General features: G+C 57.8%; 3 protein-coding genes across 15 annotated transcripts in view; 1 reads left to right on the top strand and 2 right to left on the bottom strand.

The window, feature by feature from the left end:
* Positions 1-728: 728 nt before the first annotated feature.
* On the top strand, positions 729-1,598 carry PSMB11 (proteasome subunit beta 11). The gene has a single exon (XM_055536280.1). It carries the CDS (start codon positions 729-731, stop codon positions 1,596-1,598), a length of 870 nt encoding a protein of 289 aa, XP_055392255.1.
* Positions 1,599-5,464: 3,866 nt separating this feature from the next.
* CDH24 (cadherin 24) lies at positions 5,465-16,023 on the bottom strand. Its single transcript, XM_055536279.1, has 13 exons — positions 15,920-16,023; positions 14,096-14,400; positions 13,619-13,913; positions 13,322-13,441; positions 13,081-13,248; positions 12,717-12,904; positions 12,134-12,387; positions 11,014-11,150; positions 8,381-8,502; positions 8,188-8,299; positions 7,345-7,593; positions 5,849-6,865; positions 5,465-5,758 (listed from the first exon to the last, which is right to left on the bottom strand). Exons 2-12 carry the CDS (start codon positions 14,294-14,296, stop codon positions 6,366-6,368), a joined length of 2,346 nt encoding a protein of 781 aa, XP_055392254.1. The 5' UTR covers positions 14,297-14,400; positions 15,920-16,023; the 3' UTR covers positions 5,465-5,758; positions 5,849-6,365.
* Positions 16,024-16,998: 975 nt separating this feature from the next.
* Positions 16,999-20,469, bottom strand: part of ACIN1 (apoptotic chromatin condensation inducer 1) — a 38,662-nt gene continuing 35,191 nt past the window's right edge. For all 13 annotated transcript variants that reach the window (XM_055537057.1, XM_055537056.1, XM_055537061.1 and 10 more), the window contains 6 exons: positions 19,988-20,133; positions 19,625-19,732; positions 19,379-19,486; positions 18,843-19,167; positions 18,633-18,733; positions 16,999-17,933 (listed from right to left, as the gene is read on the bottom strand). In XM_055537057.1, coding sequence (XP_055393032.1) covers positions 17,607-17,933; positions 18,633-18,733; positions 18,843-19,167; positions 19,379-19,486; positions 19,625-19,732; positions 19,988-20,133 — 1,115 coding nt within the window. In that variant the 3' untranslated portion in view covers positions 16,999-17,606. The remainder of the gene's footprint in view (positions 17,934-18,632; positions 18,734-18,842; positions 19,168-19,378; positions 19,487-19,624; positions 19,733-19,987; positions 20,134-20,469) is intronic.

The raw sequence follows: 20,469 nt of genomic DNA, 5'->3' as shown, positions 1-20,469 counted from the left end.
TTTCCCCACGTTGATCATGAGGTGAACCAGTAAGCTCAGTGTCATTGCTCCCTGACCCCATGCCCCTGAAGAGTGAACCCAGCATCAGGGACTCCTGCCACAGGGGATCCATGGCAATCTATTCTGTTTTGGTTTGGTTTGTGGCTGTGTCCTGTGACTTGTGGGATCTCAGCTCTGTGACCAGGGACCAAACTCAGGCCATAGCAGTGAAAGCCTGGCATCCCAGGGAACCTAGTCTGACTATGCCATTACACTGACTAGTCTTTACCTTTCCCTAGGCTGGGGGCCCTTTCAGGGCAGGGACAGGGCTTCATTTATCTCTGTGCCCAGTGCCCCCCACAGGAAAAGCAAGAGGAACCCAGCTCTGCTTCTTCCACTGGTGCCCCCTTTCCTTTGCAGTTACCCAGCCCCCACCCAACTCCAGGTGCCTGGAGGATGACAGACAGGTGACTCCTCCGGTGACGCTCAGGTGTGTCATGGCAGCGTCTCCCCAGCGCTGAAGACTCCACTGGCCTCATCCTGCCCCCCTGAACAGTCCTCCGAGGGGGAGGGCGCTGCTCCATCAGCCAGTCCCAAAGCCTGGTTTGGGTTTTAGAAGAAGCCACAGATCACACACCTTCCTGTATGGTCTGGCTGCAGCCCGGCTTCTCCTTACCATCTCTCTTCCTCCACCCAACCCAGCTCACAGATCCTGCCTTGCTCCTTTCAACCTTCGCTGGACCCCAGGGATGGCTCTGCAAGATGTGTGCAAGTGGCAGGCCCCCGACACCCAGGAAACATCCCCTCACCTGCCTCAGGCTGGCAGCTGGGCTGTGCCCCGAGGCTGGGACCCTCAAGCCTTCCTGCAGACCCACGGCCCCAGGCTGGCCCATGGTACCACCACCCTAGCCTTCCGCTTCCGTCATGGAGTCATCGCTGCGGCCGACACGCGGTCCTCCTGTGGCAACTACGTGGAGTGTCCAGCCTCACGCAAGGTCATCCCTGTGCACCAGCATCTCCTGGGCACCACCTCTGGCACCTCGGCTGACTGCGTCACATGGTACCGGGTGCTGCAGCGGGAGCTGCGACTGCGGGCACTGAGGGAGGGGCAGCTGCCCAGCGTGGCCGGTGCTGCCAAACTTTTATCAGTCATGATGTCGCGCTACCGGGGGCTGGATCTGTGCGTGGCCACGGCCCTGTGTGGCTGGGACCGCTCTGGCCCTGCCCTCTTCTATGTCTACAGCGATGGCACCTGCCTGCAGGGGGACATCTTTTCGGTGGGCTCTGGGTCTCCCTACGCCTTTGGTGTGCTAGATCGCGGCTACCGCTACGACATGAGCACCCAGGAAGCCTATGCCCTGGCCCGCCGCGCCGTGGCCCACGCTACCCGCCGCGATGCCTACTCTGGGGGTTCCGTGGACCTCTTCCACGTGCAGGAGAGTGGATGGGAGTATGTGTCCCGCCATGATGCCTGGGTGCTGTACTCGGAACTGCAGAAGCTTCCAGGGCCAGAGAAGGAACGGGAGGAGGAGGCCACCCCCGACAGAGCTGGCGAAGGCAGAGAACCATCTGTGGGGCTGGCACCTGGGGACTTGAAGGTGCCCACAGAGAGGCTGTGAGCAGCAGCAGGATCTGGGGGGCCCAGCCCAGGGTGGGAGATGGGGCTGCAGGGGAAGCAGACTCCCAGCATCGGGGTCCTGCTCTCCTGGGTTGCTGGCTTCATCTGTTCCAAGTTTCTACACCTTTCAATTCCCCGAGCTATTGACCTCTCTGTCCGACTTGTTGCTGTTGGCACCCAATAGATTGATCTAGCCTCCTTCTCAGCACAGAGTCCGTCTTTCAGCAAATACTGCGCACCAGCTGCACGCCAGATGCTGTGCTAAGTGCTAGACCCTCTTTTCTTGCCATCTTCCTTTCTGCTTTCCTCCATCCTATCCCCAGTCTCTCTTCTTCCTCTCATTTTAGTCCTCAGCTCAGCTTTAGAGTCTTTGCCACTTTCTCACCTGGATGGGGGAGCAGTGGGAGGGGAATGAGGGGGGGATGGTAGCCCTGGGGACCCAGGCTGGAAGGGACGGGGACAGTGCAGCATGAACATCTGGGGGTAAGTGATGGGCTCCCACTACTGCTTTCCTCCTCTGCCACCACCCCCCACATGACCCTAATGACTCTGATGATGACTCCTTTCCTGAATACAGTTTTCATGATTAACTGTTTAAGGTTAATGTGATCCTCACTTGACAGAAGACGAAACAGGTTCAGAGATGTGTGACTTGCCCGAGGTGACGCGGTCAGTCCAGAGATGAGGCTGGGATCCAGGCCGTCCACTCCAGGGCTGTGCTTCTTCTGCACAGCTTCTCTCCCAGGGCCTCTTTCTGCGGCTGGGGAGTGATGTGGGGGAGAGAGCAGCTGGGCCGGGCCCCTTTCTGCTGGCCAGGGAGGAAGGAACCTGGAGGAGCCCAAGCGCCTGGAGGGCTGAGCCCAAGAAGCATCCCCTGTTGAGCCCCCTCTGTCCTTTCTTACCAAGGCCTGAGTCATCGGTACTTCGCAACCCCAACCAGTGCGCTCTGGCTTCTGGGCCTGTCATGGCTGCTGCCAGACTTCTCCTGCCATCCCTTTGCCTTCTCCCCAGCCTCTCCTTCCTGTAGCTCCCTCTGGGCATGAAGAAGAGAGGGAGATGGCTGTGCCAGGGGGAACTGCTGGGCTAGCGCGTCCTCTCCCGCCCCTCCTGTCTGCTTGCTGCTCCCCTGTGAGCCCTGACTTGGTGATGCAGGCTGACAACTCCAGGAGGGATGCCACCCTGCCCCCCTCCCCAGGCCAAGTGGAGGGGAAGGCATGGTCAACCTAGGAGATGGGACCGAAAGGAAGGTTCCTGAACCTTCTTTCTTTGTCCTACTCCCACTGCTTCCAGTCCCAAGATGAACAGCATCTCTTCTCCCTTTTGGACCCCCTCCTCCCAGCCTCTGGCCCAGTCCTGAGCCCCGACTCTGCACGTAAGGCTAAGAATTCCTCCAGGCAGGAGCTGGGCCAGACAGAGGAGCCCCAGTAGGCTCTGGCTTTCAGGGGATGATGGGGGAGAAGGGAGGAAAGCTGAGGGAGCCCCAGGAAGGAAAGCAGTAGGGGAGGGAAGGAAATGAGGGGGGTTGCTGCAGAAAGATGCCCAGTACAGGAGAACAAGCCTTTGAGCTGGGGTCTGGGAATCTGGCTGGTGGCCTCTATGCAATCCTTCATCCTTCACCCTCCCCTCAGCCTCAGGTGAGGAGGTGCAGGACTCGGGAATGATAACTCTAGGTCAAGGACCCTTAGGCCAGGTTTCTCCTGGAGGAACACAGGAGGAAGGGCAGTTTTTTCCCAGGGTTCAAGTGTTTGATTGACTCAGACATAAGGGCACCTCCACGTGCGGAGATGAGTGTGGGTCTGTGACATCGTAAGCGAGTGATCCCAGATAAGTGGTGGTTCCCATGTGCAGAGACAGGAAACGGGCTACAAGAGAAAGAGCCCTGCCTGAGTAAGGAGAATGGCCAATTATCAGGGAGAAAGACCTTATCACTTTTTTGATAAGGAGAAAAAGTCCAGAGTAGAGAGGAGGTGGGGCAGGGCTCATCCCAGGGGTTCACTACTTCTGCAGCCTCACTGCCCATCCCCAGCCCCCCGCAAACACCCCCACCCACCCAACCAGGGAGTGAGAAAAGGCAGGAATGGAAGGCAGGCTAGTCTGACGTTGCCACCTGAACTGACCCCCAGGCTAGCTGGGAACCACATGCAGCTCCCCACCGGCCCCCTCCCCACACTCTGAGGCCTTCCCCTTCTCATTAATCAGGGAAGGAGGACTGAACCCAGATAGGGAGGGCTCTCTTCTTGCATCTCCTCCCATCAGCTCTCCGTTCTCTCTCTTCTCTTTTCCTTCCCTGGTCCTGCCCTCTTCACTTCCTTTGACAAATTTTCTTTCCAATGGTGAGATATTTAAGACCAGAGATAAGCCTAAGGGTCTAGCTGAAAAGTCTGTTTCCCTACACTGTTTTCCTGGCAGCTGAATGAGTTGGGAAGGACCTCAGGAGGGTGTTAGGGAGGGCTGGCAGAGCAGGCGAAGGCCCGCACCCCACTTCAGCGCACCGCTCACTAGCCAGGGGCAGCCCATTCATCAGTCCCTCCTTTTCTCCCCTTTTTCCTAAAGGTTTGATTCAGACATCAGGGGAGACCATAGGGGTCAATCTAGCCCTGAACCGGAAGACCTGTCCTGACGCCCTGCTTCCGGTGCTGCTCTCCTAAGCGTCTCCCTCTGGGGCAGACAGTCTGCTCTCATACAGGCCTTCAGGCAGGCAGGGCCCAGTTTCCAGCCTTCAGCAGAGTCAATGACAATGCCATGCTTGCTCCAGAGGCCTGGTTTGGAGGAACCCATCAACTTCACAGCTTCCTGGGAGAAGATACTATAACTGTTTCACTGAACAAATCTCTTTTCAGAAGAGATTTTTCTCTAAGAAATGGAGGCCTGTACTAACCTATTTGATCCCTCTCTCCCTCCATCCTTCCCTTCATTGTTTGTTTTCTGGCTGAAGCCAAAGGCCTCTTCAAGCACAGCTGCATGTACAAAGGATCTGACAGGATGGAGGAGGCCCGTCAGAGCGCGGTCTTTGTCCTCCCTGGTTGCCTTAACCACACAGCACGTAAGGTACAAGAAGGCATCTTCCCATTGGAGCAGCCTCCCCTGACTATCCGCGCCTCGCACTGGGAAGGGAAGGTCACAAGGACCTGTCCTGACCTATCTACTCCCCAGGAGCCCTTGCTGGACTTACGAGACCAGGGCCAAGTCTAATGTTTGTTCCTGGGTGGACCCCTTCTCTACTCAAGGAGCCCACGGTGAGAGACGCTGGCCACCCGCTGGGCTCCCGTCCCAGTTGACTTTTGTTCAACCCCTAAAACAGCCTGCCTTCCTGGGGTCCCTCTCTCCCCTCCTTTGTGCCCATGAAGAACAAGACCACAGACTGGGAAGAATGAAGGGTGGATGTGGCAGGTCCACTGTGACTGTGCCAACTTACCCTGACCCAGCCTTTTTCCAGCTGGGACCACAGGCCCCAGGAGGCACTGGCTTGCTCCCCTCTGCTGTCCCCTGCCCACTGTCCTAGTCTAGAACCCCTCTTCCTCTCTCTTTAGTCTCTTTATAGCTCCTCCTTCTCTCCACACTCTCCCTCCTGCTCTCCCCTCTGGCCAAGCCCCACGTTTTAATTTCCTTGGACACTTTGAGACCAACAGAGAACCCAGAGGTGGTGAGAGCAGGGGAAGGAGTCATTATCTCCTTAGTCCCAGAATGGAATCAACCCAAACTCTCCTCTGTGAAAGGGACTTGAAGCGGACTGTCCCCCAAAGGAGAAAAGAGAATGAGCTGAGGGGGTGGGCTTAGGCCTCTCTTCCAGCCCTTCAGCACAGCGACACGCTCTGAGAGACACCTGAGTGTGGAAAGGAAAGCAGGGCTCCAGCTTTACAAAATAAAGTGTTTGTTTATTATGAAATTAGAGATGGAGGCCCCTCCCCTTCCGCCCTCTTTCCCCTTCCCCAGCAGCCTCCCTCTTTCCTTCCCCTCCCCCAGGGGCTGGGAAGCATACAAGACGATGCCCAGAGCCAGGATGCCCAAGGCCGGTTGACAGCTGGGCAGAGCTCCAGGGAGGCAGCCACAGTGGGGGGCTGGAGCTCTCGCCCTGGGAGGTGGGCTGGCTCCCTCTCTCTGCTGGAGGCCAGTGGAGCCAGGATGAGGCCATGAGTGATGGATGGAACCATGCGGGCAGGTCTGTAAACACAGGAGAGCCAGAGTGAGAGGCGGTGAGTGGGGGAGGGCTTTGGGCCAGCCTGGTGCTCCACGAGGTCTAGGGACACTGACCTGGGGCAGAACATCCCCTGCAGGAGGGTGGGCAGCAGTGGCTGGACGTTTCTCTTGCTTTTGGGATGGACAACAGAAAAAAACAAAAAGCCAATCACAGGGACCCACAGAGAATGTGGGCAGATGTGGGCAGGAGACAGACAGAGAGCATGTGTGTATGCAAGGGCAACACATCTGTGTGACAGATTCAGAATGGAGCAGACCAAAACAGAGCCACGAGAGAGTGGAATCACAGTGAGAGAAGCGGGAGGTTCAGAGTCGGAGCCTCACAACCCAGACCCAGACAGGGAACGTGTCAGAGACAGACAGAGCCCTGAACAGAGAGGAACAGACGACTGGGGAGGAGGGACGTAAGGAGGCGGTTGCCTTGGGGAGGTGGGAAGGAGGGACACGGGGACTGGGGAGGCCTGGGGGCCCCTGGGCTGCTGCCGCCTGCCTGGACCCGGGGGGCTCACTCAGAGGGCCTACGCTGCCGCCCCGCTTCGGTAGGGGAAGCGGGGGCAGGGCCAGGCCGGTCTCAGGGGGCTGGGGGCTCCTTGGCCCCGTAGAGCTCGGCCAGGGTACGAAAGAGCGGCCCCCAGTCGTCCAGCGGCTCAGCCGGGCCCGGGGCTCCGCCGATCTCACTGCCGGAGCCCAGGGAGCTGAGGGAACCGCAGGAAGAGCCGCGGCCCTCGTAGCCGTACACCTGCACGGAGTCGTAGGGCGGCACGCTAGGGTCCTCGTCTGCCTCGCGCAGCCGCAGCGCCAGCAGCTGCGCCACGTCGGCGGGGCCGGGGGGCCGCGGCTGGCGTGGTGCCCGCGCCCAGGGCAGCACATCGCGGCGCGCGGGTGGGCCAGGCGCCGGCGGGGCCGCCCCGTCAGGGTTCTGCAGGGCGCTGATGTCGAAGGCCTCCGTGTCCTCCTCACCGCCGCCCTCGTCGTCGTAGGTGATGATGTTCTCGCGCACATCCTCCTCCTCGAGCACCATCAGGGCTTCTTGCTTCTGGCGCCGCAGAGCCACGAAGAGCACCACCAGGGCTGGGGGAGAGGTGCACAAGTTCCATTTGGAAAGGCCTAGGGGTGGCAAGCCCTAGCTTTGACCTTTGGCAAAACGCTTTTGAATCCTGACTTCAACCATTGCTGTGTGACCACAGAGAGTTGCTTAACTTCTCTGAACCTCTTTGGCCCTTGGATTGCTTGTGTGGAAAAGAGAAACAAATTTACCCCTTAAGGTTGTTGAAAGGATGAAATACCAAGTGATGTGCCCAGCACCACATATGGCCCAGAGTTGGGGCTCAGCAAATAGTTTTTATGGCTCATGACTGTCCTTAGCCTGGCAGGTCAGGGATATGAGGCCAGAGTGTTTCTCTTGGGTGTATCAGGCAGTGGGAATACCCAGGCATGAGGGTTCCTTCATGACCTAGGATGGACTTCCCTATGTCCAAGGTCCTGCTTCTCTCCACACCCCCTGCAGGCCTGGACCTCACATCTATGACCCCATCTATGGCTTGACTCACCCAGCAGCGTGCCCACGCAGGTGACGATGGCAAGCAGAGCCCCGGTGCTGAGCCCAGCAGGTGAGAGCTGGGCCTCGGGCCTGCAGGACGCCACGGAGCCATCAGGCCAGCAGCGGCACACACTGACAGTTACTGTGGCTGTACTGCTCAGTACTGGCTGCCCCCAGTCCCACAGTTCTATGGGAACCAAGTAGGGGGCCTGGCGGGGTGGAGCGGGGCGAGAGGGCAGCAGCAGGCTGGCGGAGCCATCTGTAGGAGAGACAGGTCTTTGGGCACCTCCTGGGATACCTTCCCACTACGGTCAGTGCAGCCCATGGAGACAAAGCTGTCTGTGGGGAAGGTTTGCAAAGAGCAAAACTACAGCCACCTTTTATGTATTTTGGCCACACTGTGTGGCTGGCAGGATCTCAGTTCCCCAACCAGGGACTGAACCCAGGCCCCTGCAGTGAAAGCCCTGAATCCCAGAATCCTTTGGCACCAATGGTAAAGAACCTGCCTGCCAATGCAGGAAACACAAGAGATGTGGGTCTGCTCCCTGAGTCAGGAAGATCCCCTGGAGATGAAGTCGGCATCTCCATTTCCTGGAGTGGGAAATGGCAACCCATTCCACTATTCTTGCCTGGAGAATCCCATGGACAGAGGAGCCTGGTGGGCTACAGTCCATGGGGTCACAGAGTCGGATACAACTGAACACATACACATCCCCCATGCCCCCACCCCACCAGGCCATCAAGGAACTCCCAAAACTGCATGTACATTCTGTAGGGTGGAGCTCCAGGTAGGTGGGTAGAGTTAGGGTTGGTGGAGGAGGGGAGCGAAGCACAGCTGTGGGAGGCTACCCACCTTGGTTGTCCCTGACAGTGAAGTTGGCATCGGGGCCCAGAGGGCCATGAAAGGAGACACGGCTGTTGTTGCCGACTTCATCTCTGTCCAGGGCTCGGATGACCTGAATCAGCTGAGAGGAAGAAGAGAAACCTCATATGGAGTGGGCAGCTGGAGGTCCTGAGGTCCCAACCCGCCTGCCTCCGTGGCTTACCTGGCTGGGGGCTGCAGAATCACACACAAAGGTGTCATAGGGCTCAGCCAGCTGGGGAGCATTGTCATTCTCGTCCAGGGTCTGGATGGCCACTTGCACCCGGGAAGCCTGTGCAGAGCTGTCTGAAGCCAGAACACGAACATGTGCACCCCATGCAAGCACACACATCACAGTTACACACAGTACATATGGTGTGTGAATGTCACATCCAGAACATGGCATGCATGTGAGACACATGAGGTATGCATGTGATATGCAGGTAGCATCAATGTTGTGAAGTGAAGGGAACAAGTGCATATAACATCCATGCGGTACCCAAGAATATGTGGAATACATACCCCATATACATTCAACAGGAGCGTAGCGCCCACGACATACATGAACAATAACCCACACGCAGGCACATGCACCGTCAAGGAAAGGTAGACAGACGATGCAGACCAGACAACAGCCATGAAAGATGCAGCGCGTTCATACCACACATTCGATGTACTCAGTGTTTAAAACGAATACAGCGCACACAGAAGGAATGTTCCACATGGACAGTGAATGTAGCATCACCACCCCCAGGATGCGGAGAACGCATTTTCATGCATGAAAACAGTGGGACAGACATACACACATGTGCACTCGTGCACACACACACACGCCCCATCAGAGGTCTGGGAGGCTGTGGTGTAGCAATGAGTATCACTTAGAATTGACCTCGGGGAGGGAGGAGCTACCTGATTCTCAGGCGCAGAGCCAGGCCAGCCTGGGTACCACAGCCATAGACAGGCCCCCTCGTCATTGGGTGGCCCCCATCATTACCCTGCCTTGCTCCTCACTGCCAATGGCATCCAAGAGAAAATGCAAAGTGTGCATCCCTGCCCTCCCCAGCGCTCATCTCCCCTAGGCTAAATCTCTCGGTTCCTTTAGTCTTTCCCCCAAGTTGAGGGAGAGCTGGTTGGCTCTTGGGAAGGGGCTGAGGTCACAGCCTAGGCAGAGGAGTGGACTGCCTGGCTAAAGGGTCTGGGAGATGGGACAGGGCTGGGGTCCGTCTTTCACTGCAGTAAGGGCTCAGGGCCTGCTACTTAGTATTGGGATTTGGGGGCATGGGGAGCAGGATTTGGCAGGAGGTAAGAAGACAGTGAGAGAAATACACACACACACACACACACAGGGCTATGTAAACAGACGGCCAAAGCACACACAGGGATGTTCACATGGACAGACATGCACGCACTGTCACACAGCTGCACGCTCATAAACATAAACCTATCCACATATAGTTCAACACATATGGTGGAGGAGATAACAGCTGAGACTGCAACCCGACTGAGGCCCCCACCACTTAATGTCTGCGTGACCTCAGGAAGTTACTTAACTTCTCTTTGTCTGAGTTTCCTCCTTTTAAAATGGGAGAAAAAAAATCATACATCCCTCATAAAGTTGTGGTGATGATGAAGTGAATGCATCTACATTTGGTACTTAGAACAGTGTCCGATACACAGTAAGTAGTAAATTATTACTAGCTGTCCACAAACACTCACATACACAAAACAATGTATACAAACAGCTACTGCGTCTATCACTGTGCTGTGCTTAGTCGCTCAGTCGTGTCTGACCCTTTGTGACCCCATGGACTGTAGCTCACCAGGCTCCTCTGTCCAGGGGTTTTCTCCAGGCAAGAATACTGGAGTGGGTTACCATGCCCTCCTCCAGGGGATCTTCCCAACCCAGGGATGGAACCGGGGTCTCCTGCATTGCAGGCAGACTCTTTACTAGCTGAGCTACCAAGTTTCACTATACATATCCAATTACATATATCCACAAATAATATAACTCTATACACTCAACTACATACACACATATATGCAACTATAGACATATACTCATAAGCATATGTGTAGGTATGTATATGTATTTTTCACACACATGAAGTGCGCACCCATATGTACACACACACAGCGCTTTAGCTCTTCATTGACATGGTGTAAATATGTAGGCACACAGGGACAACTTCCACAGACAGGACATGGACAGCGAACGTGGGAGACGCTGAAGCATGAGCAGGCACAGCAGGGACAGGTTCACAGGAGGGGAGGCCTCCCTGCCCCCGCGGGCCACAGCTGCCCAGAGGCGGCTGAACCATGCTGCTGATGACTGCTGACCGACACGGGCAGTGCAGGGAGCTGGCCCCTCTCCCCTCCCGTGGGGGCTTCCCACAAAGCTTCCCAGGGAGAGGCTGCTGGCACTCCCGGGTCAGCTCCCGGAGGAGGGCCCAGCTCCTCCCTGTTCCCACTTCAGCCTGAAGCAGAGACTGGGCAAAGCAGGGTCTCCCAGGGTGCATGTTGGGGTTCTTAGGGATTCAGAGCTATCTGAGGTTAGATTTATTTTGACTTGGGGAAAGTCAGGTATGGGAGCAAATTAAAGGTGAGAGGAAATGCTTAAGCCAACCCACTGTGCCCAGTCCAGCCCAGGAGACCAGTAGACCGGCCTGGTGGTAATGGTCCAGGCTGGGCACCTAGTCATTATACCCTGGGTGGGGGTGTGTGGCACTAACACCCCCCTCACCCCATCCCCAGGGACGGCCCCTCTGCCAGGAGGCTGCCGCCTCCTCCTGGCCCTCCTGGAGACCCAGGACTCCTCACCAAGCTCTGTGGCCAGCACTGTGAGGTTGTGCCAGACACGAGCCTCTCGGTCCAGGGGCACTGCTGTGCGGATGGTGCCGTCTTCAGACTCGATGGAGAAGCAGCACTCCAGGTCCGAGTGCGGGAGGATGGAGTATCTGGGGAGATGGAGCCAGGTGTGGGGCTGAGCTGGGGCAGGGCCGAGCTGGCGGCCACCCCTCCCTCCCACCTGTTCACCTTGCTGGGCCTCCCGGCTCATCTGGGCAAAGGGCCTGCATGAGCTGACCAGGCAGCGCCTGCCCTGTGCACCTGGAGCCATAATTCATGTTAGGGTCCCCTCGAAATACAAATATCTCTGGGCAACACCCATCCTATGACATGGGGTGCTGAGTTTCATGGGGGTGTGGGAAGAGAGACAGAGGTGACATGGGGCAACCACTGCCTGTCTTTCTGACTCTTGGGCTCTGTTCTGGGGACCGAGGACCTGAGTTCTGTCTCTGCTCTGTCTCACACTAGCTGTGTGACCTTGGGCAAATCTTTTAACCCGTTCCCTCAACTATCAAAGGAGAATGACACTGGCCCCTCCCTCAGTGCTGTGACAGGGATGCTGGGCAGCAGGCTGGGCAGGTGGAAAGAGTGGGTCTTCTTGAGGCCGACAAGTCTGGATTGGAATTCCAGCATTGCTGCTTACTGAAAGTGTGACTGGGACACGTTAACGCAACCTCTCAGGGCTGAGCCTCTAAAGCAGCTGGAACCGAGAAGACTCCTACCCTTATCTTCAATCCTCCTCTCACAGGTTGTTGTGAAAATGAAATGTTATCAAGTGAGTAAAACGTGAGGCGCTGAGGGAGTGATCAATAGCCACAGCCACAGCCATCAGCTGATCTGGCGCCCTCATCAGATGAAATGGCATATCCGCTCTCACGGCCACTGGGAGGCGCCACTGCCATCCACGCAGGGATGGGTGGAGAGTCTGGTTAGCAGGTCCTCCAGCCCTCCCCTGGCTCCCAGGCCTGCAGTGGGGAAGACTTCTACCAGGAGGGGAGTGTGATGGGCAGGGAAAGGGGGGTGAATCCTTGGGTGGGAATAGCCTGCGGCTGGGCCTTTCCCTGAGGCCCCGCCCTGCCCCACGCCAGCTCACCTGATGGGGCTGGCTGGGGAGTCCAGGTCCGTGGCTGACACCTGGCCCACCAGGGTCCCAGGAGCCTTGTTCTCAGGCACTGCCAGGTGGTAGGCAGCCTGGGTGAAGGCAGGTGGCTCTGGAGCGTCCTGCACAGCCACGCGCACTGAGGCCACATCCTTGAAGGGCCCTCGCCGCAGATAGGCTGGGTCGATGAGCGTATTGGTGGCCTCCACGCGAAAAGAGTAGGCGCGACGGGTCTCAAAGTCTAGGGGCTATGGTGAGGGAGATGAAGTTACTGAGGGAGGTGCAGGCCTCAGGGAGATGGGCATCAGAGGGGCAGTGGCCTCAGTGGTCAGGGTGGTGGGGGGCAGATTACTTGGTCAGAACTCCAGGTCTGCCCCCAGTTCCATCAAAGACTTGCCCTGTGCAAAGTCCTCGAGCCAGTCACTCGCCCATTCTGAGCCCCAGACTCTCATCTGAAGGATGAGGAGAGGACCACAATCTCTGAGCTCCAACACAGAGATCCCAAGTCTGCTCTAGCCTGGTGAGGAGCCTGTCCTCTGGGGCAGGAGGCAGGTGTGAGTGGGTCTGAAGCACTCACCTTGCGGACGGTGAGGAGCCCATCTCGACCCTGGGAGTCTGTGCTGATGCTGAAGGCCTCCGACCCCTCCCCGTCAAGGATGCTGTATGCCATGAGGGCGTTGTCCCCCAGGTCTGGGTCCTGGGCCCGCAACCGGCCCACCAGGGTGCCCGGCCCAGCAGTCTCCACCACAGAGAACTGGTACAGGCCTTGGGGTGGATGGAGGGAGATGTTCTTAGAGAGGCTCCCAGCCCTCCTCCCTCCCCCAGCACGTCCTTCTCCCAGGCCTGGCTGGGGGAAGATGTGGGAGGAGGCTTCTCCAGAGGCGACAGGGGTGGGGTGGGGTGGTCAAAGGATGGCTCAGGTGGCGGCACTGGCCCCTTACTCTGAGGGAACTTGGGGGGGTTGTCGTTGACATCGCTGAGGGTGACCGTCACTGTGGTGCTGCCCGACAGCCCCCCCATGTGGCCGCCCATGTCCTTGGCTTGAATCACCACTAAGAACTCCTCCTGCGTCTCCCGGTCCATGTTGGGGATGGCAGTCCGCACCACTCCTGGGGAGAGATGACGGGTCAGGCTTGCCTGATCCCACAGCTGCCTCACCTGGCTCCCGAGCTCTAGCCTCACCAGTCTGGGGGTCCACAGAGAAGAAAGGCAGTCCATCCAACACGGTGTACACCAACTTGGCGCTGTTCCCATAGCTGGGGTCATCAGCGTCGTGAGCAGTCACCTGGATCACTGATGTCCCTGCAGGGGGTTCCGGCACCCCACTCAGCCAGGACAGAGCCACGTGGGGAAGAAAAGCAGATGAGTGGGACCTAGACACGAGCAGGGCTGAATTGAAGGAGATGGGTTCTGGGGCAGAAAGCAGTGGGGGAAGGAGAGGTGAGGGCACTCCAGGATGTCCAGACCTAGGGTACTCACCCACATTGGACATCTCGGGCACTGTGGCATGGTAGGGCCCGAGGGGAAAGATGGGTGGGTTGTCGTTGATATCTTGCACCTTGATAATGAACTCCGATGGGGGCTCCAGGGGTCGGTTGGAGGCTCGGTCCACGGCTTGGGCCAGTAGCACGTACTGTGCCTTCTCCTCCCGGTCCAGGCTCTTGGTGACATGGATATTGCCTGTGGCCTCATCAATCACAAATACGGTGCCTGCGCCCTCTCCGGTCAGCAGGTACTTGGTGCGGCCCTCACCCCTGTCCACATCTGAGTGCAGCTGTAGGGGTCAGGGAAAGATGGCAGCAGGTTCCAAGAATGGTGACAGAAAGTTAAAGAGTCTACCTCTAGGATTGGGGACAGTGTTGGGAATCCTCAGGGACCAAGGTCATTGCAGAAGTGATGAAGTTGCAGAGGAGAGCCTTGAGAGTCAGGGGAAATGTGGGAGGGGCTGAGCCTTACCTTGCCAATAAGGACAGGCTCTGGTCCAGCATACTCCTCAATGACAAAGAATTGGTTCCACACCCAGCTCCTTCGGGTCCGAAGCAGTGATGGTTCTGGGCCCCCCCGGGACCCTGCCCAAGCCCGAGCTGGGGCTGCCAGGCGCCCTATGCAGCCCCAGCCACCCAGCCAGGCCAGCAGAAGCCTCACCAGGCCCCACATGTTTGGGCTCCAGCCAAGGCTCTGTTCACTGCTCCTGGGTGCTGAGGCATGAGCTGGCTGGGGCAGAGGGGCAGAGGCGTTGGGGCTACCCCATGGATCCACACCTGCAGGATAGGCAGCTTATCAGGGTTGAGGAAACCTTTACCATCTCCTCCCAAAGTTAGACGCTCCAAAGATCAGACCTCCAAGGAACCAGATACCCCACTGCCCAGAACCCAGAATGAGAATGAGAGCAGTCTGATCTTTCCCTCCACCCAGGCTCTCTGCCTGTATTCATCTCCAGCCCTCCAGGCTGATAAATCTTTGGCCAGTCAACTCTGAATAGGAAAGCTTGGGAAGAAAATAGGAGAGGGGACGCTGGGAGGGCTTGGAAGCACAAATCTGGCCCCTGAGCTACCAGGGTGAGTGTGCAGCTAGGTGATGGAGGAGATGGGGGCTACCATGGAAAGGGCTTAAAAATCCAGGAATTGGGATTCATGGAGGTGTGGTCTCAGGGTGCCGAGGGTCAGGCTGAAATGATAAGGAGGGCTTCCTCAGACAGGGTTGAGAACCTGTGAAAGTCTGTCCTCCACAGGAACCCCTCCTCTCCAGAATCTGCTCCCTGGCTCACTGCTAGCTGAAGTCCTTGAAGGGGGACTGGGCTCACAGACAGAGTGGGAGGGGGGAACTGAGAAAAGGGGGGCGGTAGAAGCCAGACTGGGGAAGCAGACCCAGAGGCTAGAGACACAGCGAGATGCAGGGTGAGAACAAGACTCAGGGACTGTCCGCAGAGACAGAGAAAGAATGGCAGCAAGAGACAGGAGGAAAGAGATCAAAGGAGGTGGTCTGGGTGTCTGAAAGGCAGAGAGGAGTCCTGGGTACCAGGCTCCAGAATGGGTGGAAGGGCGGCCAGCACTGTGATAAGCAGAAAGGGGCGGCTGCAACTGCGGGGGTCAGACCAGGCCGCCCCAGCTCAGAACTTCATTCTGGGAGAGGGGGCAGCTGGGAGGGGATGCGGGAAGGAAGGTAGAGAGAGGACCCTTCCCACCGCTGTCTCCCCCTTCTCCTCCTAGGGGGGACCCCTCAAGTGGCTGTGGCTGCGCCCCTCCTCCCCCAGAGCAGACACACACCTGACAGTCCTTTCCTTCCCGAGGGAAGAGGGAAGCCGGAGGGAAGCCGGGGACCTGGGAGGGAGGCGGGACGAAGAGAAGGCAGGGGATAGAGGAGTGGGAAACAGGATAGCAGGGAGGGGAGAGGGAAGGATCGGGGAGAGAAAGGAAAGCGGGAAAAGGAAGACAGGAAAGGAGAGAAAGGTGAAGGAAGAAAAAGGCAAAGAGGAAGAGGAGATGGAGCAAGACAAGCAAGAGGGAGAGAGAAGGGTTGGGGAGACGGAAGGGGCACAAAAAGCAAACAGGCAGAAGAGGAGGCAGGATGAAGAGAAATCGAGGGGGAGGAAAATGGGAAAAAGAGGAAAAGAGGTGCGAGGGAAGAAGGGAAAGCGGTAGAGCGCGGGAGAAGGGAGCCGGCAGTGGCTCCCAGCCGCGGAGCGCACCGCTCACCGCTCTGAAGACACCCGCAGGCTGCGGGCCCCCTGCTGCCCCTTCGCGGATTCCCGACCGTGGGCTCCAGGGCAGGCGCCCTTACCTGGCAGTGCCTAGGGGCCCAGCTTGGCGGGGAGCGCTCCCGCCCGCCCCAGTCGCCGGGTCCCGGGGGCGCAGCCCCGAGCCGATCGGAGCGGGCGCCGCGGCTCCGCTGCAGGTCTGAGCGGCCCCGGCGAGAACAAGGGAGCGAGACGGAGGGGGCGGGGGAAGGAGGCTCCGCCTGCGGAGGAGCGAGGCGGCTCCGCGCCGCGCGGGAGAGGAGAGCCCAGCCTCCGACCCTCCCCGGCCAGCCCGGGCCGCGCGGCGAGGGCGGGGGCGGCGCCTGGTGCCCGCCCCCTCGGCGCTGCTGGCCGCCGGGCGCATACAGATGCGGCGCCCCTCCCGAGCCAGGCCCGCAGCGCCCTGAGGGGCACTCGGGTAGGGGTGCGTCCACGCCTCGGTGCCAGGCCGTTTCCGAAGAGCTAGCGGGGAGGGCGCATCGCGCGGCGCGAAGCGGCCCGCAACCGGACGAAGGGCGAGCGCACGGTGAGCCCGGGATCCTGGAACCCACTGCGGAGGCCCGGCTCGCCGCTCCCGGACCGGCCTTGGGAACTGCGGAGGACCTCGGCCGTGAGGCGGCGGCATTTTGGGAACCTGTGCAGGGCAGGGTAGCGGGCCGGCTGGGGGCCTTAAGCACGGCTGACGGGTCCAGGGAGTCCGCGGGCTGGGCCCAGGGAACAAACAGGTCAGGGACCGAGGTAAGACATCCGCGGGAGGGCACGGAGCCTTTTTGGGAAGCTCGTTTACAGAAGCCTACTGAGCGAGCTGCTGCCGCCCCCTGGTGGCAGTTATGGGAAGACCTTGAAGGTGGTGAGCAGGTGACCAACTGCCTCCAGCAACAAGACAGGCCCGTCATCTTCCCAGGGGGTCTTCCTCACTGCGGCGAGGGAAAGCCGCACAGCTGTGGTGTGGTCAGAGCCGAGGCAGGGATGGAGAGAGGGTGGGGAGTCCCCTCTCCGGGAAGCAGCAGCCTAAGTGTATGGAATGCAGGTAATGCCGGCTGCACTTACAGGAGACGGCCTCCACTTCAATTTGGCTCTCACCCAGGCCCTGACCAAGGAAAGCCACTCCATCACACACTAGTTAAAACTAAGTCAGATTTTTATTATTTTCCATAGACCACATCATTTAATAATAAAAAAAATAAAAATAAAAATTGAACAAAAGGAAAAGGTGGATATAAAGTGGAACCGGTGGGCAGGAGGCAAGGGCTGCAGGACAGAAGAGACTGGGAACTGCAGGGGCCCTGGGACTCAGGAGGAGATGCTGATTCAGCTCATAGGTGACCCAGTCCTGGCCCCGGCTGTTCCCAAAAGGGGGGTTCGAGTACCAGAGGTGGTGAGCAGGATGGAGGAAAAAACAAGGGAGGTTTGGGGCTCCTGGCTGTTCCCCACTTCTCAGCCAATACCTCCCTCCCTAACTTAGCTCTTCCCTCTCACAGACTTCACTGGAAATGAGAGGAAAGGGCTGAGTCCCAAGAGATAGATTATGGAGGTGGGGTAAGGGTGGGAAGGTGGCCACTGCTCCATTTGGTATTTGGGGACAGGTGGCAGCCAGACTTCAGCACTGGGCAAATGGTGTGAATGACCCTGGTTCCAGGGTGGTGGAGATTGTACCTATCCCTCTGTGGCCTTGAACCCACCCTGGGGGAGGGTGGCCCACGCCTGCAGCTCTCCCTAGTGTTTTCCCGGCTAGCGGCGCCCGCCCCGGTCCCGCACAGGTGTGCTCCTGCTCCGGCTCCTGCTGTGGCGCTTGGTGTCTCTGCGGTCCCTCTCCCTGCCTCGTTCCCGCTCCCTGTCCCGCTCCCGATCTCGATCCCCCCTGTCCCGCTCCCGGTCCCTCTCTCTCTCCCTGTCCCTCTCTCGGCTGTGTTCTCGCCGCTTCTCTCGCTCCAGCTGCCGGGTCCGTTCCCGCTCTGCCTCCTTCTCCCTCTCCTTCTGCTCTTCTTCTTCTTGCTCCTTTCGCCGCTTCTCCCGCTCCTTGGCCCGTTCAGCCCGCTCTGCCTCCTTCTGAACAATCTGTAGCAGGCAGGGAAGGCAGAGAACAGGCATCTCAAACCCGTTCACAGCAGTCCCACCTGATCCCCCTGCTCCTGGACCCTGCACTCCTAGCTCAGGATCAGCGTCCGCCTTGCTATTACGCAGGAAGGGGGAGGGCCCAGCAGTCACACCTGTCCTTGTCTCAGAGCCCCAAGCCCTCCCAGCTTTCACCTGTTACAGCCATGACAGGTAGCAGCACCATCCATGCCTGGCCTCTAGTATTTCCCAAGCTACTTAGAGGTGAAAAAATTCTCTATTTTCTTCAGTGGAGTAGCATAAGCCTAAAATTCCCAAAAGGCCCATCAAGAAAAAAGCCCCATTAGAAAAGCTAAAATCCCTAGAAAGGAAAAAGCAGAAAAATGGCTGAGTTTATAAAACACAAATTTTTCAGCTAACTAAAATCAACTTCCAAGAAGTGTGGCTGGCACAGCCAGTTTGGATACACACACAAAGTTCCAATCTCCATGTCTACCTTCTACCTTTTTGGGTCTGGCTTCTCTATTGTACAGTCAACTGGGTCTTGAAACTGCCTCTTTCCATGATGCTTAGCTTCTTCTGCCTTATTATCCTAAGCCGATAGGATACCTAGGCCTACTCGCTCCCACAGTCACATGACTCTGCCCTCCGTGCCCCCTAGCCTGGTGAGTTTCTGAGCAGGGCGGGAAGGCAGCCACTCACCTGGCTGTCAGTCAGTGGGAGCCAATAGATGCAGGGAGCTGCCTTGGTCTTGCGGAAAAGGTCGTCCAGCAGCTTGGCAGGTGGTTCCTCCTGAGCTTTCTCTGAGGTGGAAGGAAGTGGTTCAGACTTGACACACGTGACCCTGTGGCCCATCCCATCTGGGTCCCTTTCCCACTTACAGGTGGGTACTGTGCCCCCGAAGCTAAGTACCTTTCTTCTCACTCTTCTTTTCTTTAGACTTTGCGCGTTCCTTCCGGCGGCGATCACGGGACCGGGATCGGGAACGGGGCCCTTCTCGAACTTTGTCCCGATCCCATTCGCGCTCGGATCGAGTCCGCTCCCGCCGCTCCATTTCCCGTTCCCGTTCTGCCCACTGCTCCCGTACCGCCCGCTCCTGCTCCCGCTGCTCTGCTCTGGGGTGCTGTGGTGGCTGGGCTGGGGGTGGGGGTGGGGGGTGCAGTGGCCGTGGCATCCCCTGCTCCTCTGTCTTAGTTTCAGAGGGACGGTCCACCAAGAGGCCTCGGTGATAGTCCAGCTGCGGGCAGAGGAGGAACAAGGGTGGAGACAACATCACCCCACTGAAGGAGCCCAGGCACTGGCGAACAGACTCACAGCTCAACTCAGGGAACCAAAGTGGAAGGAGGAGGACCCTCAGAGACCAACGGTTTGGCCAGGGTCTCAGCTGGAGTCTCGCAGATGATGGCCTCCCCTGCCCCTCCCCTCTTGCCTCTCCCTTGGTTTCTTACCTCATCTTGCTCAGCATAGTCAGCACAAAGGAATTTGGGGTTGGACTGGGGCCATTTGACCCCATGGAGAGCTGTGCGGGTGGCAACTGCTTCCTCTACTGTTGAGTACTGACGGAGGAAGGGAGAGGCAGAAGGTCACAACGGGCCTTCCCTCCCTCCCGCTTGCCGTAAGGCCTCAAACCTGCCCACGTTGGTCACAAAAGGAGATACAGGGCACAACCTAGAGAACCGGCTTCTTCCCCTCACCGTTACAAAGCAGTGAGATTTGATCTTGTCAATCCAAAAAGCCTCTTCTACCAGAGTTCCTGTACGTCCCAACAACTCCTTCAGTTGGCCTAAAGTGAAGGGACGAACCTGCCAACGAGAATGAAACTTCAGGGTCTCCAAGAAGACAAGAAATATGCTCAGGTCAGGCTCTCTACAAACTCGAGACAATCCTGCAAGGTGATACTTTTTTCTCATTTTTCAGATGAGACAGGTTGTGAGGTTAAATAACTCACTCAGAGTCAATGAGTGAATAACCAGCAGACGTAGGAGGTGAACCTTAAGAAACACGAGTCCACAGCTCTGACTCTACATCAAGCTGCACTGTTGGAAATGATGACTTACCAAATTGGAGATGTGGACGATGTTACTGATCTTGCCCCGGGGTGGGGAGGGCACCTGAGCAGTCCGGACTGGATCATCAATCGTAATGGAAACTCCTGACTTCTGCTGGCTAATGGAACGTCGAGTTAAGGTATCTCCTAAAGTCACTATCAAATAGAGCACATGAATCGTTTTCAGCAGGGAGCAATGCTGGCTTTCGCCTTCAGCAGGACTTTTATATTCCCTACCGGCAGTTACTCTTCCACCTAAATGTGCTGAGCACCTGTACCGTGCAAGGTACAGTCCAGGCTGATCTCCTCATTATGGAGACGCAAAGATTAAACAGATTCGAACCTAGCCCTCAAGTAGCTTGGTAACAAGACGACGACAAGACAGATGTGTAAAATACTACAACACAAGGCAGAAGGCATTCGATGCTGTAAGAGGTCCAAACCAGGTGCTCTGGGAACTCAGGGAGCCACATGCTTCACTCAGTGCTGCAC

Source organism: Bubalus kerabau, chromosome 10 (assembly GCF_029407905.1).
Source record: "Bubalus kerabau isolate K-KA32 ecotype Philippines breed swamp buffalo chromosome 10, PCC_UOA_SB_1v2, whole genome shotgun sequence".
Classification (NCBI taxonomy): domain Eukaryota; kingdom Metazoa; phylum Chordata; class Mammalia; order Artiodactyla; family Bovidae; genus Bubalus; species Bubalus kerabau.
Note: the sequence above shows the minus strand (reverse complement) of the source record. Positions and strands in the feature narration are given on the sequence as shown.

Coding starts and splice junctions, on each gene's coding strand:
- PSMB11 (XM_055536280.1), top strand. CDS start 729: ATGGCTCTGCAAGATGTGTGCAAGTGGCAGGCCCCCGACACCCAGGAA.
- CDH24 (XM_055536279.1), bottom strand. CDS start 14,296: ATGTGGGGCCTGGTGAGGCTTCTGCTGGCCTGGCTGGGTGGCTGGGGC. Junction 13,914..14,095: donor AGCCTGTCCTTATTGGCAAG/GTAAGGCTCAGC, acceptor TGACCCCTACAG/CTGCACTCAGATGTGGACAG. Junction 13,249..13,321: donor CTCTGTGGACCCCCAGACTG/GTGAGGCTAGAG, acceptor ATCTCTCCCCAG/GAGTGGTGCGGACTGCCATC.